The following is a 16774-nucleotide window of genomic DNA, read 5'->3' as shown; positions in this document are numbered from 1 at the left end:
TGTTAGAATAATTGGATTAAACATGTTACAATCATTACTTGTGTTAGTTAACACAAAACAGGGTGCCTTTTCAGTTGCCCATGTTATTACACACTTATTGAACTGACAAACTAAAACCCCAGTTTACACACAGAGAGAGAGTTTACACTTATTGAATGCAAGATGGAAATATGCAGGGTCAAATAAATGGTGCCTGATTTTCATAAAAGAAAAGCTACTTGAAGAACAGCTATGGCTCAACTCAGCACCACTTGACTGCAGAATGACTCTAAAATCAAGGCTTCACAAGCATGCAGCAAATATTAGTAAGGGGATTTATATACCATATTTACTTTCACAATTGACATTTTCACAACTCGAATAAACTGAATAAAAGCAAGATTATCTGAAACTCTGGTAACGTGTACAAGGCTTTAATGGTTATTAGCAGCCAATCTCTGAGAAGTCAAAAAGCTGTCCTTCAGGGGAATGAATGGTGTTTGACTTGAGCACCACTCTACCAATACTTAATTTATCTTGTAATGAAATTGCTAAGTGACACAACCCTTTACACTGCTTGTTAGCCATCTTAATATTCACTTCCAGGATTGTAAAACAATTCTACTTGTATGAAAAGAGCAATATTTTCTTTCGCTACTACTTGCAATTGAAAGAATACTAGTACCGTATACATAAGCCATCAAAAGAAAGCAGCATTTGCGTATAGGTAAGATGCGTGGATTTCTAGTTCAACCCTTTCCTATTCCAGTAATGTTGAGATTTCATAAAATACAAATCTCTCTTTAGCCAGGAGGGGGATCTTTTATAAATACACTGGAAATTGACATTTTCATTAGGGCTTTGGATAAAGTTTGTCCTGTGTTCAAAGAATATATAATTTTCAAACTTTCAATAGTCCTTTGGCTTCAACTGAACTTTAATTAACCTGGCTCAATGCAATTCTCAGACATAGAGTAGGTAAGGAATGAGGGAGCCAGAATACAATAAAGTTAATAAACAGCTCCTGTGTTTTTGCAGCACATTATTAGTTTTAGTTCAGCCTGCGAGGCAGAGACTTGTGTAAAAATACCACTGACCCTCGGGTGCTTGTGCACATAAACAGAGTTTATTATATTCTGCTGCTTACCTCTTCAGAGGCCTCTCCGAAAGCTTGGGCTTGCAGTTCATAAACACCCGGAGTTTCATATTGATGACTTGGCCAAGTACCTGAAGGAGAAAGGGTTCCACTTACTTGGGAGAGAGAAATAAACACTGCTATATATTAAGCTTTGGGACGTTGTTTAGCACAGAATGTTTTGCAAATATGTAAACCTCACTAGGTAGGGTAAAGTTAACGTAATCCTTCTAGGAAAGAACTGCAATAAAAGAAATGCCTGCTGTTTACAGTTGCACAACAATAAAGGAGCATTATAATACAATCTTTGGGAAACTTTGATGTACAGTAAATATCAGAAGACCTATTGTATTGGGATGTTGTCACAGTCCCTAATTTTGGGATACTGTTGCCGAGTGACATCAAGAGTACATTAGAAGGTATTCTTATAAATAAAATACAGTTGTTCTGCTTCTAATTTTGTCACTAATAGTGCTTATTTCATTATGAGGATTGTTTGAGTTTTATGAAGATATATGCCCCTCTAGTCTGCAATTACTTTAAGTCTGTTAAATATGAATGTGTTTTTCTAAGCAGTGTTCTTTTTTGTTTTGTTTGTTTTTTAAACTATTCCTTGTTTATTGAATCATATTTAACAGACAATTCTGTTAAATTCTAAACATTCCTACAATACTCTATTAGGAGACGATGGTAAACAGTACCTAGCAACCCAAACTCACACATATTGTTAAATCTTTGACTAGCCCATGAATTAAATTCCACAATTATGAATTCTCATTTTGCTCAGCTACCCAAAACAAACCAAACCATTCATGTATAAATACAATCATACGCTGTGACAGCGTTTGGGATATGAAATTTGGTGGTCTGTAAACTGCTCTGTACTGGAGTTTTAAGAACACCAGGTCAATCTTATTTGTAATGAAATGATCATAGTTGTTTCTTACATTCCTTTTGCAGTGATTTTCAATATGACGTTTATCAGTAGTCTTTTCTAGAACGTGTGCAATAAAACACATTCAACTGTAATGGAATGTAAAATTACCTTGTGCTTTAGTGCTCTTGTCTTTCTACACAGTGCTAAATCTATTAGAAAAAAAGCACATACAATGTTATTTAGTATTTTAAAAATATAACCTTAAAATGAGGTTTCTTGGCAGCAATATTTGTTTTATGTTCTACTCTCCCAGGGTGTATATAATTAGATTGTTTACATCTAATACATTTACTCTGTTGAAAGTTTGAATTTCATTGTGATATTACTGGAATGCTCTTATCAATAAATTATACCTAACTGCATTTAAATCCCTTATGTAATTGCAGCCAAAGGTTTAAGAGTAGAGTTTAGCAGGCTGGTAAATACAGTAGGCAATTATATTGCCATCTGGGAGCAGAGTTACAGCTTGGTCCTGTAGGCTCCACCTGGGAGGAGGAGGGTGTCGCTGGTCAGAAGCTTTTCAGCTTGTAAGGGGTTGTGGTGGGAGAAGCACAATGGTTCCTTTAATTACTGGACAGGGTAGATACCTCATACTTACTTGATTTCTTAGTTTTTATTAGAATACTTAAATATTAAAAAAACAAATGGCACATGGGTACCTGTTAGCAAAGGAGTAACACAGGCACATATATAACATCCTGTAACATTCACTGAATGCGTAACCTAATATGTATGCTGAAGTCTGGATCGGTGCTCTTTAATACCTGACTCAGACATTAAAGGAGAACTGTACTCAAAATAACAAGGATCTTTAGATACTCTGTATACATAACAAATGTGCCTTGCTGCGTCAATTTTGTTAAAAAGTCAAGCTCTTGGCCAGTGTTTCAATTTTTTTGTCAGCTTTCTGGCACCGTATTGGATCCTTTCTGGCGCTGCTGTTACGTCACATCATTGACAGCCACCCACACCAGTGAACGCCGGCAGGGGGAATTATGTCGGAATGCAAAGCGTTTGGGTGCAAAAGTAACAAACGGAAAAACAGTAACAAAAAGTATTTTTGTGTGCCTAAGCCTTTAAACCAATAAAGGGCAGCCCTAACAAAACACTGGCTACATAATATAGGAACGGAACATCTATTCAATAGAATACTGTGTGTGACTATAGAGCGAGTCAACGACAGGACGCCACACAAACCGCGATGGAATTTGTTTTAATGGTTTTTATACGATATACTTCAAAAGTTCCCCTTTAAGTTATTTCAATTGTATACATTTTTTTCGTGTTCAGAAACACAAAGGAATCTTTTTTTTTTTTTTTTTTAGTAAGTGATTTATATTACCATAATATAAATCATATGCTACGTGAACTCCTAGTGGTCATAGTGGCAAACTTACCGTAATAATAATAATAAAAAAATGTTTTAAGACTGGTATCGCCATTACTTTAGTCTACAGTAGTCAGTTCTGAGGGTGCTATAATTTTTTATTATTATTATTGATAATCCAACGATATGAATAATCTGTCCAAAAACATGCCACGTGCAAAACAGCCAAGTTAGCATAAAGGTTAAAATGAAAGGAGACAACACAGTATTTCAGTGGGAACTAGTAGCCACAGGAATATAAAAGTGGGGCCCATTTGTAGATATCACATATTTACATGGCTGGACCCTTTGTGCTAACTTGGCAGTTTCTGTGCCAGTTTTAGAAAGCATGTACCTGATACATGACCACATTGCTTTAGAGCCGCTAGGACAAAGAGAGGCCATATGAACTTACTAAGTATATAAATTCTATCAAAAAACATAGACAGAAAAATAAATACAAGTGCTACAGAGCTTAAAAAACTGTATTCCCTGGTTCATATCAATCCCACAAGAATCTCGAGTTGGTCTTTCATTGATCTTTGTGTTTGCTGGACATTGTACAGAAAAGTAATAAAGATTAATCTTACGATCAATAAAGGCGCCACTTTCTGGGCCTCCCTGGTGAGTGGATCCACAACCGCTACAACATCATAGTAAACTTCATCTTCTCGAGGTGGTAGCTGTACTACACTGGAATACAACAAGCCAGAAAGATTACAATGGCAAGGTGTGTTTTGCTTACAAATATGAACAGGGCACTAGATGGCTTGAACTGCATTCCTGCAGTCGTATTTATAATCAAAACATTTGTACCGAAGATCACAATTCTGTGCACTTTCCATCATTAAAAGCTGCTGTCAGCAGTTTTCCCAGTGAAAGCACTCGCGAATCAATGGAAAATGACGTTTCTAGTATGTCAGCCTTAATTGCACAGTTTGAGAAGCGGTTTGAAGATTTCAGTGACTGACAAGGATATTCAACTGTTCTCTTTTCCTGTCATAGTCAACATCGATCAAACTTATGAAAACCTGCAGTTGGAAATGATTGCAGTGTGATAACATGCTTTGCAGTCGCCATCAAGAGCAGCCTCTGACAGGATTTTACAAGAGCCTCAACAAGACCCGTTTCCTTCAGTTGAGAAGACATGCAGAAAAAATATCTAGTGTAACCGATGACCCTCATACTGAGACTCCCAACCACAAATCTCACACCAGGTATCACCAGATACTCAAGTCATAGCCCCAGAACAAAACATTGTAACCTATAGCCTAATGGTGAAATTATTATTATTATTAATTTATTTTTTTAAAATTAGATGTAACTTTATGCATGTGCATATTTTACTCTAAGTTTGTTAATAATATCACATGTAGCATGGGCAGTTTGTAATAAAAGGTTATGTGGCCCACTGCTCATAGCATATTTGTCAATCTGGCCCTTAATGCAGAATGTTTGGACACCCCTATCCTAGTATGTTGATTCTATTTTAAAACAAAGCTGTGTGGCCTATTTCTATGCCCTAGAGCGACATTGTGCATAACTTTAAAAAAAAAAAAAAAATCAAATGCGCATCTGAAAAGAAAAAAATCAATGAATAAATGTTCATGACATACAGTACATCCAGAAAAGGGGAGGGGCTGGACATGGTCCAAGAGAACCCCAGTCACTTTCTGGCTCACTCACTGACTCATTGTGTGACCCTGAGCAAGTCACTGAATCTCCTTGTGCTCCATCTTTTGCGTGAGACGTTGTATGTGACTCTGCAGATAATGCACAGTTCTCACATCCTAGTCTCTAAGTCACCTTAGATAAAGGCGTCTGCTAAATAAACAAATAATAACAACGTTCGGGTCCTATATAGGATTATATCAGCGGGCTAGAGTTCTGACAAGCAGCACATCCTGGGTGTAGTTAAAAAGTTGCAATCAGAAAGGACCAAGTAAAGCAGTAAACTGTAGAATTTGTATTTCATTTCTTACCTCAGTTCATCTTTAATAAACCTGACATCTCTCCTGGTTTCTCCCTTGGGCGCTGATGTCAAGAGTGCATCCACTTTCATAACCAAATCACTGGCCCTGCATACAAATACAATACAAGTTGTTTATCTGCAATATAGAAAACAGCACTACTTCGACTGTTTAAAACATTTCATATCAGTTTGGGTTTTTTTTTTTTGGAAAGAAATGCTTAACCCATGAATAACACATTTGGTATACATATTATTTTGTATCTAATTACTGCACTAGAGAGATGGACAAATGGCTTGACAGAATCTGTCCTTGCACCGTCTGGTATAATATATACTATTAAACATGAAAGCCAAAAAAGAATGGACTGAGAAACATTTAAATATGAAAGAGTTTCAGGCATATCATTGTTGCTTGTCAATTAATGACAGCAACTATCCATCTCTCACGGTAATTTGACTCGATAGTTTTATTCCATAACAAGAGAAGTCTGTTTGTTATGTGGCCAGCTGAGGGGGAGGGGAAACAGTCTCATTTTTATGCAGGAAGCTGGAAGTTGTTTCCAGTTAGAAGGTGTTGAACATAATCCATAGCTAACAAACTTAAATGGTATAATGCGCTTTTATTAAAAAAAAATAGAGAAAAGCATATCAACATACTGTTTTGCCTTCATTCCCATCTGCTTGATTTTAACTTTGATCTTCTCTGCAGAACGGCTCAAAGTTATCTTTTCCAACAGATGAAAATCATCTTCATGAAATTCTTCATTTTCATCAAGCGGCCCCAAAATCTAGCAGCAATAAAGAGAACCATTAGATCGCTCATCATTTCTTTGAAGAAAAAATAAAACCAACATCTTAAATTATCTTATTGAAATTAAAGCATCTCTCATCCATAACTTCAAACACTTAATCAGGAGGAAAAACTTAAGTGAACTAGTTAGCTAGTCCAGGATTAGTGCTGATCAGTGTGTGTGAAACCAGCCCTAAATGTTCAAGTTATACTTAATCAACACACAGCACTTGTACCCATCATGTAACAAAAACATTTTGGAATCGCCATTGTACATCAAGCATTCTTGACTTACACTTCCTGGGCAGGCGGATGACTAATCCCAGAGAAGCAAACACACCTTCCATTAAGTTAACTGATCTATACTGATCTAGATATTGAATAGCACGTTATGTTTTACAGCTATGAGCATTCTTATTCCCATTCTTATTGGGAATAAAATAGAGGTGCTTATCATTCAAAAGAGGAGATGAAAATGAAACATTCTGAAGCTATTTTACAGGAAGAGTATATACAGAGTCATGTAATGGGAATCTTTAAGAGCAGTTAACTTCAATGAGGGGGTCAATGTGGAGAGCTAGTGAGAGGATCAATAATCTGTCACACTGCACGACTTATTGTTTTCTTTTTGACTCCATCACATTTGCAGTGTTGTATTGAGAAAGTATTTTATATCTCTGACTATCACACTTGAAGAGTTATAATGAGAAAGTATTTTGTATTTCTGACTATCATATTTGCAAAGTTGCATTTAGAAAGTATTTTGCATCTCTCTGACTATCATATTTGCAAAGTTGAATCTTGTGCTTCCTGATCAACACTTGCAAATAAAAGGGAACTTTTGTTTTACTTGAGAGTCTCGTAGATTTATGATTTTCAAGTCAAGACTGCACTCTTCATACTGTTTTTCACATCTTGTACTCTATATTGTACCTTTTATATACTACCCTAACCAAAAGGTAAATTGTGCCTCTTGAATATATCACAAAAGGTGTGTATTATATTAAAAAATGATGGTATTAACCAATTATGTCCTTTATCACATCTGTGTTACGTAAGGAATGAAACAGGAATACAACATATTATTAGATTGTTATATACTTTACCCTTCTATGTGAATTGGCATCAAATATATGAATGAACTAAGGGGGCAATTTGATGAAACTTATACCCTGCGAGAATATGTCGCAGCTAGATTTTGTTAGGTTGTCTCTCCTGTCTGGTTGCCTAGTCTGGAACAGGATGAAAAGGGATATGAATAGAAACTGCTGTGGCTTTGTATTCTTTGTTTCTTGTGCCTTGATGCTGGTACATCAAATCAGAAATACCCTGATGCACATATGTCAAAGATAGCGTACCAGTAGCTGTGTAAAAACTCTGATGCAATAAAGAAGATCAAAATCTGTGAATGTAAGCATCTAGATTTAAAAAAACAAACACTTCAAAAAGGATATAACCAACATCCATGGTCCCGTTGCAGAGTGTCTCGCCATATCGATCATCCCATTACACTGCAATCACATCAGGACACTGCTGGTAATAGACTTACAAGGACTTACCTGTCCATTGATCACAACAGCCATCTGACCAGGCAACAGCTTGACAACGTCTTGGCAGAACAACTGCTGAGTACTGATGAAATCCACTCCCAGGGTGTTGTGCTTCTTCTCAAAGCTGTCATTATCCATGCCCTAAACAAGCAGTAATGAATCATTCCTGGAGATTAAATTAATATCTATTGTTCTGGAAGATGATGACTTATTACAAAAACTCACTGGACCTGCTCTCCAGTTGTACTCATATAGCCTTCTGAAAAGAGATTACTCCAGTACGTGAAATATGCAGGCAGAGGATTGCTTATTTATTGACGTCTTTTAAAATGTAAGTAAACTGGCATGAGACCATTTAACAATAAATATTTTATACATAGATGGCAAAGCTATGAGAATTTATAAAACTAAATCAACTGGGATTAATCAATGGTGAGTGACACTTTGTCTTAGTTTAATCTTCTGTGGACCAGTAATACCCTATTCATTTTAGCATTCATGTTTTCTTTACAAGTTAAATGGAATTACTATGAATACAGGATTATTTGTGACAAATGGTTTTTTTAATATGGTCAAATGATTTTTTTTAACTTTTTATGAAAGATAAAAATGAGCCAAAAATATTCTATAGAAAATACACCCATCAAGTGAAAAACAAATACTCCTAAACTTTGAGATTTGGTCAACAAATTAAATTAGCTTTTGGTTTTATAGTAATAAGCACCACAATTGGGATTTAAAAAAAAATAAATTAAATTAAATAATAATCCATTACACAGTAAATAAGGATAAAGCTTGTTTTAATTAGATATCTCTAGATCTGTAATAGTATATTGTTGTAATTAATCCTAACTTGAAAATAATTCCATCTATCTTTAAATTACATTTTTTGTAATTTCTATATATACTGTAGTAATGAAATGTAAGCACAATTTATTAATGAAGTGCTATGACACATGGAGTTTGAGGGATGAAAAACCTGGGCAGTTGGAATCACCTCATTCATTTTGTACCAACCTGGATGACTAAATCCTTCATTTTAGTTCCTTGTGCAAGTGCTTGTACGCTTTCTTCCTTGATGAGTTTCATTACGAAATGAAACGCCTCCTTTATTTTCTGTGTGAGGACGGCTGCCATAATAGCCCTTGCAATCACAGTGTTCTCTTCTGTGGGTTTGGCGACTGGGTTACTCATCACCCCGATACGGGTTTTGCTGCTGCTTTTCTGTAAATATTTAAAGTAATAAGAAGTGACCAGCTGTGCATAACTGGACCTTTCTTTCAGTCACAAGTGATCAGAGTTTGATATTCTTAGTGAAGTCCACAGTGCACAACTTCACCAAGATTCCAGTTAGCCAAGTCCTGATTACAACCAACACCAACAAGTTAAAACCCCCAGTAGAATCGGAAAAGAAAAATGAGCGCATTTAAGAATGCACTTTGCATCCTTTCCATATTGACTGCTCTCTGAAATCGGTGCAAATCTCAATATTTACAGAATTACCTGCAAACCAGCCAAAGGCATTTGCCAGTCTTGATTCATACTGCTCAACACACTTCATTTCAATGCTGTGCATAAATAAATAGACAATACATTGGATGGCAGTCTGGGCAGAAGAACATCGCATATCCAAACCAGTGCAGCCAAATACAGAGGGTCTTCGTAATCCCGTAATAAGCGCATGTTTATTGTGAAATACAATCTAAAATTCCTACAGAAGGCTAGGAGTGTATAATTTAAGTATGGTGAAGATTGGTGCAAAAATTAGCAGCTATCGCATTTATCATGTCAAGTGTGACAGACAGGCATTGCATCGTGTTGGGCATTCTTCAGGACAAAAGGCTAATGTTGACGACAGTGATAGGGCTCAACATTTTGTTCTGAAGAATGCCCAACACCATTGCATCATTATAATCACAGGCGATAACTTTTGGGTCTCTGGTTGTTAAGGGAGTATGTCAATGCTACTTCTATGCAACAAGCAAAACATCAACAATATTTAAGCCCCCAATGTCATATTGCAAACACATTTTGTTTTGGTTTTAGATGTCAGAAACAATCAAAAGGCCTAACAATAAGGTTAATCTAGACCCCTTCATTACTTGAATAAGTTCTGACCGCACTCTACAGTATGTTTTGTGCACGTACATTTGGCCGATACAGCATAAAGGGATGATGTAATGCTTCATGTCTGCTTAAGGCAAGAAAGTGAAGGATTACACGTTAAATATTCAAAATGATAAAAGTTGCAAAATCAATACAGTTATAATTTTCACCCAGTATAGTGCAACAGGCAGACAATCAGCATTAAAAAGGCATTGTAACAGTATTTAAGAGCATCCCATTCATCTGCAATCACTATGAACAAAACAGAAACAATACAAAGCTAGCCAAGAAAAGGGAAACATGTCAAGATACATTTACAGGTTAAGTGTAGCTTGAACACAACTCACAAAAAAAAAAAAAAAGAGAATAAAATCAAACCAAGTCAGTGGGGAATTGTCCATGGAGATTAGCCAACATAATACAGTTAGTATAGGGAGCTGGTGCTTTAAACCTGCGGTTTGTTCTGACCAGCAAGTCTCACTGCAGTTACTAGGAAGCATCCTTATAGGACCGTATATATCCTTCCATTTATGAAAAAAAAAGTTAGAAAAAACATGTTAAAAGAAGCCCAAAGAAACTTTGAGAAACCTGTTCAATGTGGGCACTGCTGTTCTGTGGAGCAACAGGAATCACTACAAACTCACCATGTGTTTCAATGCATTAGACAGCAGTCTCCTCCCAGAGGGCATGTCAAAATCAGCAATAATCCAGATGCTCGCCGCATAAATTACATCCTCACCTAAAAGCAATAACATAATCAAGTCAACTGTGGATTGCTTCTGGATAAAACAATTCAACCAATAGCAGACAACTAGAGACAAAACTGAAAACTGCATTTAATACAACACACAACTGTTTAATTTAAGGCTTGGTTATAAAGATAGATAGCAGATAATAGTTTTGCCTTGGCCACTTATAGCAGACAGCTGTGACAACAAATCATTACTTTCTGCCCTGTGAATGACAAACAATGCTAAGAGCTCTAATGCAAACTCTACTGTATCAACCACAGTTCATCCGAAGTCCATTTTAACTACTTGTTTGCTGCATTGTATTCTCGTATAGGACTACCTGGCAGCAGTATATTCCTTCTATGGTCATCAACTTTCAGGAAATCTAGAACATGGACCCGTTAAAAGAGCAACAGCAACAGATTGCAATGCTTTACCATTCTTAGTGAGGTATTTCATATTTTCAGCAATAACGGCAGTCTTATCTCTGGAGTCAAGGAAGGAGAATGTGGAAGTGTCATGCCAGTCTTGTATAGCTGTAAAATCAAGAATCATATGCTTTATATTATAAAAGGCAGTATGTCATGTGTCTCATTGTACAGAGATCTCATACAGATTGAACAAGAGAACTGTAAAGCAAAACATTAAATCTTCTATAATAAAGAAACATCCTAGACATTTGAACTTTATAAAATCACAACAGTGAAGGCTGTGCTATTAAAGATAAAAAGCGTGTTTATTTTTCAGTTTTGTACCACACATTCCTAACTGGAATCTTGCCATATCTGTAACTGTGTAGATTTACAATACCAGAGTATTGTTTTCAGTAAAACTTGGTACATTTTTAGTGACGAATATAACAAAATAAAACATTCACTGTAATGGCTTCCAGCTGAATCAGTGATGAAGTCAAGACCAAAATTGAGAACAAGACTGAGACCAGATGTGTTGAGACCGAGACCAGTATATATGTAAACTATGTAGAAAAGTAACAGTCAATGGCTCATCAGCTTCAATAATTCTACTCATGTTTTCACATACAGAAATAGGATTGTGCTTCAAAAATTACTTAATCTTTCACATCAGACTTTTAGAAATAAAGCAATACAATACATTAACTTTTTAAAATATTATTATCACTATTATCACAGTGTCGGAGTGATTTTGGCCCATTCTTCTTGGCAGATTTGCTCCAGGTTGTTCAGGTTGGTTGGACGACGCTTGTGGACCACAATTTTCAAATAGTGCCACAGATTCTCAATGGGATTGAGATCAGGACTTTGACTGGGCCACTGTAGGACATTCACCTTTTTGTTCTTGAGCCACTCCAATGTTGCTTTAGCCTTGTGCTTGGGATCATTTTCCTGCTGAAAGGTGAATTTCCTCCCAAGCTTCAGTTTTTTAGTGGACTGAAGCAGATTCTCTTGCAGTATTTTCCTGTATTTTGCTCCATCCATTCTTCCTTCAATTGTAACAAGATGCCCAGTCCCTGCTGATGAGAAGCATCCCCACAGCATGATGCTGCCACCACCATACTTCACTGTAGGGATGGTGTGTCTTGAGGCATGAGCAGTGTTAGGTTTGTGCCACACATAGCGCTTTGAGTTTTGGCCAAAAAGCTCTATCTTGGTCTCATCTGACCACAAAACCTTTTCCCACATCGCAGCTGGGTCACTCTCATGCTTTCTGGCAAACTCCAGACGTGCTTTCAGATGGTACTTTTTGAGTAACGGCTTGTTTTTTGCCACCCTCCCATACAGGACAGTGTTATGCAGAGCTCTTGATATGGTTGACTGGTGCACCATTACTCCACTCCCAGCCACTGAACTCTGTAGCTCCTTCAAAGTGATTGTTGGCCTCTGTGTGGCTTTGCTCACAAGTCTCCTTGTTTGAGCGCTGAGTTTTGAGGGACGGCCTTTTCTTGGCAGTGCCTGGGTGGTGTGATGCAGCTTCCACTTCCTGATTATTGATCCAACTGTGCTCACTGGGACGTCCAAACACTTGGATATTATTTTGTACCCTTTCCCTAATCTATGCATTTGTACTACTTTATCTCTAACTTCTGTAGAATGCTCTTTGGTCTTCATTTTCTTTCAGATTCACAGCCTTACCAATGATCCTTCAACAGTGGGGTTTTTATCCAGAAAATGTGACAGCAGCTTTAATGGTTCACCAATGGTAAGGTAACTGTGTCCTCGTTAGGGCAATTTCTTTCATCGGTGCAAACTGGGAGCTTCCACAGCACAGGGGTTGAATACTTATGCAAGCAAGATATTTCAGTTTTTTATTTTTCTTAAAAATATTTCCCAACATAAAACCAATGTCACCTTACAATAACTGATTTTGAGTTTCAGTGTTTAAAAATAAAACATCAAACAGAACGAAATTTCAATGTACCATTTGTAATTCAGTAATATGAGAGAATTTGTCAAGGGTCTGAATACTTTCGCAAGGCACTGTATGTGTGTGTGCATATATATATATAGAGTAGCAATTCTGATGTTATGCCAAAAAGTGTCATCAGCAGTCTGTAAAAATTAAAGAACCTATTGTATTAGAAAATGCGTTTAAATGTTTAATCTGAGTGTAAATTCCCTATTGCTAGTTCAAAGAACTTGCAAAGTATAAGGCTGTACTCGGGAAAACTTCACTTTAGAACATAAACTTATTAAAACATCTTTACGTAACCGAGTAGAGAAGTTTGGAAATCTGCAGCGAAACTGAGAAACTTAGAGATGTTTGGAAATCTGCCATCAACTTACCTTTAGGGATGTTTTACTTAATTCAGCGGTGTATTTTATTACATTTTAAGACTGCATGGTCATGTTTTAAATAAGTAAAGCAGAACTTATTGTAACCTGTCGTACTGAATAAGTTACATGTTGTGCTACAGACATCTTCCAACTCGTATATGCTAATTATTATTAATTTAATTAATTAGTTTAATTATTTAATTAAACCAAATGGAATAGTTTTTTCCACGCATAAAAAGCAGGTTTATGGAGTACACTATTTACTTGGTTTAACTTAAAACCTACCACTGTAAACTGTTTCCTAATTTAATCATGGTTATATAATAACGACAAAGCGAGTTGAAATAGCGTGTTCACCAGCTTTACATACAAGCTATACACATGTAAAATAATTGGCTTACCTTAAAAAGGAAGAAGTTCCCCATACTTCTGACACCTTTATGTAGCAATGTTTGCACTTTGAAATTTTTAAAATGTGACTACACTGACTATTTAATCTGTAATTTTGTAGCAAAATATTACTGAAAAATAAACAAACAGAAAAGGAAATGTCCCACTGTTTTTTCCTGTTAAAATAATGTATTTATTTTTTGTATTTAACAATAAAAACGGTGCAAGCCATTCCTTTTGCACCGCAGTTACTTTGTTTGTTTTTGGTTCCTGCATTCTGGCCTGACATCACTCAGCCATCCCTGTCACAAGGTCACATCAGCATTGCACAACAGCAAATATATTGTTCATATGAATTTACAACTTCCATCAAACATGAGGCTTCATTAGCGAAATTACTTAGAGAACTCACAGATAGCAGTCACCATAACCTACAGTCTCATCACAAACAGATGATTAGAGCAAACATATTGTATCCTTGGAAAAAGATCATTGTAAGACAGTACGTGGAAAATGTTTTAGCTTACAATAAAAAACCACTACAGGATGTCTTTGTGTTTTTAATGTCCACTTTGTATGCTTTCAGGCTTTAACTGCATTTCTGCTGCAGGTTTCAGAATGTATTGGGCTGAAGTCTCCAGTTTCCCTATAGATGACTTTGCTTTAGAAGCACAGAAACCTGACTGAACAATGAAAGTAATTTAGACATGAAGTTAAAGAAAGACCAACAAATTACTTGACATCAGGAAAACCTAAAAGAAATTCTGAATAGCCAAGAAGTTCTCTATACCTACAATTTTAGAATGTGCACTTTTAAAAATGGCAAAGCATGAATTAAATAAACAATAATACTTTTAATTACCTGGTTTTGAGGTGAGATCCAGGTATCTCCTTTTTAAGCTCAGAATCAGTGTATTAATACGAGGAACCACATTGGGCTGGTCCATCAGATACTCCACCACATCTGTTTCATCAGTCAAATGACCCTGTTATATCACAAAAAACAATATTATCTAAACTGCCTGTTATATCACAACAAACAATATTATCTAAACTGCCTTCCTTTTACAATATCACATTGCATAGATTCCCAACCTGTGGTCTAGGTAGCTACCAAGTGGTTTGTGAGCAAATTCCAGGGGGTCATTGAAAAATCTACAAAATAATGCAGCTGCATCTCACAAACCACTGATCTGCTATACCACATATAACAAATCATATAACCAAACATAATATGAGCCCTCCAGAGTCCCAACAAGACCTTAAATCACATCTCTATTTACTACTCAACAATAATTTGTGGTCAAAAGCCATAAGCAAAACTTCCTAGCACAGACATATCTTAGTCATTTACGTGAGAAAATAACTATAATGAAGAACGAAGGTTAGGACACCAATTACTGATTTGATTTCAAGGCAAGCATGTATGAGTCCATCAAATGCCAATTTAGATGGTGGGTGGAAACATGTTAAGCAATGCATACCATGAAGACGGATCTCTGCAAGAAGCCTGTGGCCTCCACGATGCGTTGGAGAAGAACGGTCTCCAGCTCCTCAGGGTCCATTTCTTCACTGCTGAAGGGAACTCCATTGAACAAGGCCTGTGGAAGAGCACCCAGCCCACTCTTCCTATAGAAAATCCCACCTGCCTGTTGTATCAGACAACTCACATTGTTACCAACTCGCCAAAGGAACCCCCATGCAGAATATCAAATTTAATATAACACTGACATGTAATGCACCCCACTCCTCCTTAAAATTTGCGGTAGCTCTCACAAACTCCAGCCTTCCAATGATTAGCAAAGGTCACCTGTTTGCAGAGTGGGGTCATTGTGATTTAGACTTTCAAGTTATTTTGTGTTTCAATATTCTTTTACAGGGGTCAAGGCGTGCTGCTTACACAGCATAATGTTCTCTGTGATTTTTCATCAGGTCAGAGAAAAAGCATTCCTCCACTTTGAGTATCTATTTGCATTAATTAATCTAGTAAGCATTCAGTTTCACTTTGTCATTTTTCCTTTGAATGTACAGTATCAAAACATCAGATGCTTAGCGCATTAAATCATCATTTCTTAGATCATTAAAAATAGGGACCATTGTGTGCCAAGGTTTTCAAAATGAAAGATCTAACAAAAAAAACAAAAATACTGCTGTTTGGAGTGCAGGGTGAACCATTGGCGTGGTTCAAATTCTGCAAAGGGCATGCAGCATTGGCCTTCCCTGTTTTATTAAGTCAGATTGAGCCATTTCATCTCCAAGCACAAATCCAGGCTGGGCCCTGCTTCCAGGGTTCATTGGCATGATAACTTTTTTTGCTTAGGTTTAGTGTGAAAAAAGGCAATTGACTTGACTGTGAGAAAGGAGGTTGCCTGTTGATAGTCATCTTCCAGATTGGGCATTTTCAATTTGGGATAGAAAGATATGGGGGAATATATAAAGAAATACAAAACATAAATTTTAGTTTTTACAAATACTAGGAGGGCCTACATTAACTATTCAAACAAAGGTGGTATTTCGTTGACATCACATTGAATAGAAATCACTTTGACAAGAAAGGCAGTTAGGGCTGTGACAAGAAGGCCGGAGAAAAATAGTTAAATGTTCAGAGTTGCTGTTGAGCCTAAACACAAATCATTCATGAAACCAAATATGATGCCACATTAGTTAGAAGTACGTATGGAAAACTAGCCAAGCCCACCTTCCTTTTATCATCATATTGGGAATCCAAGCCAATGATTCTCAAAGCATCAGCACGAGGGTACTTCTTCTTCAGAAACCCAACCACTCTGTCCACAGTCAGCACATCTCCATGATTTACTTTATTGTATATCTGTAGGTGTAATACAATAATATTAACTAGGCTGGATAGTGTTTGCGCAATTTTCTTCTGTTAGCAGTCACATGAGAGGCAATGAAGAATGATCATAACCTGTTACGTCTTTCATTATACATGTGAAAAAGAACACAAACAAGTGCTAAGGGTTTCATCTCACACTATAGAGGGCCATTTTTTCCCCCCTTATAACTTGGAATGTTTGGAACACTTCAAAATCCTCTGCACTCCT

The 16774-nt window shown here is 36.6% G+C and overlaps 1 protein-coding gene across 2 annotated transcripts in view; it reads right to left on the bottom strand.

Moving 5' to 3' along the window:
- Nucleotides 1-16774, bottom strand: part of uggt2 (UDP-glucose glycoprotein glucosyltransferase 2) — a 60251-nt gene that overhangs the window by 20328 nt on the left and 23149 nt on the right. For both annotated transcript variants that reach the window (XM_041259675.1, XM_041259676.1), the window contains 11 exons: nucleotides 16408-16539; nucleotides 15194-15358; nucleotides 14572-14695; nucleotides 11004-11102; nucleotides 10480-10574; nucleotides 8747-8953; nucleotides 7739-7870; nucleotides 6047-6177; nucleotides 5400-5495; nucleotides 4008-4110; nucleotides 1127-1206 (listed from right to left, as the gene is read on the bottom strand). In XM_041259675.1, the coding sequence (XP_041115609.1) occupies nucleotides 1127-1206; nucleotides 4008-4110; nucleotides 5400-5495; nucleotides 6047-6177; nucleotides 7739-7870; nucleotides 8747-8953; nucleotides 10480-10574; nucleotides 11004-11102; nucleotides 14572-14695; nucleotides 15194-15358; nucleotides 16408-16539 (1364 nt within the window). The remainder of the gene's footprint in view (nucleotides 1-1126; nucleotides 1207-4007; nucleotides 4111-5399; nucleotides 5496-6046; nucleotides 6178-7738; nucleotides 7871-8746; nucleotides 8954-10479; nucleotides 10575-11003; nucleotides 11103-14571; nucleotides 14696-15193; nucleotides 15359-16407; nucleotides 16540-16774) is intronic.

This window comes from Polyodon spathula, chromosome 9 (assembly GCF_017654505.1).
Source record: "Polyodon spathula isolate WHYD16114869_AA chromosome 9, ASM1765450v1, whole genome shotgun sequence".
Taxonomy (NCBI): Eukaryota; Metazoa; Chordata; class Actinopteri; order Acipenseriformes; family Polyodontidae; genus Polyodon; species Polyodon spathula.
This window is presented reverse-complemented; position numbering and strand designations above follow the sequence as displayed.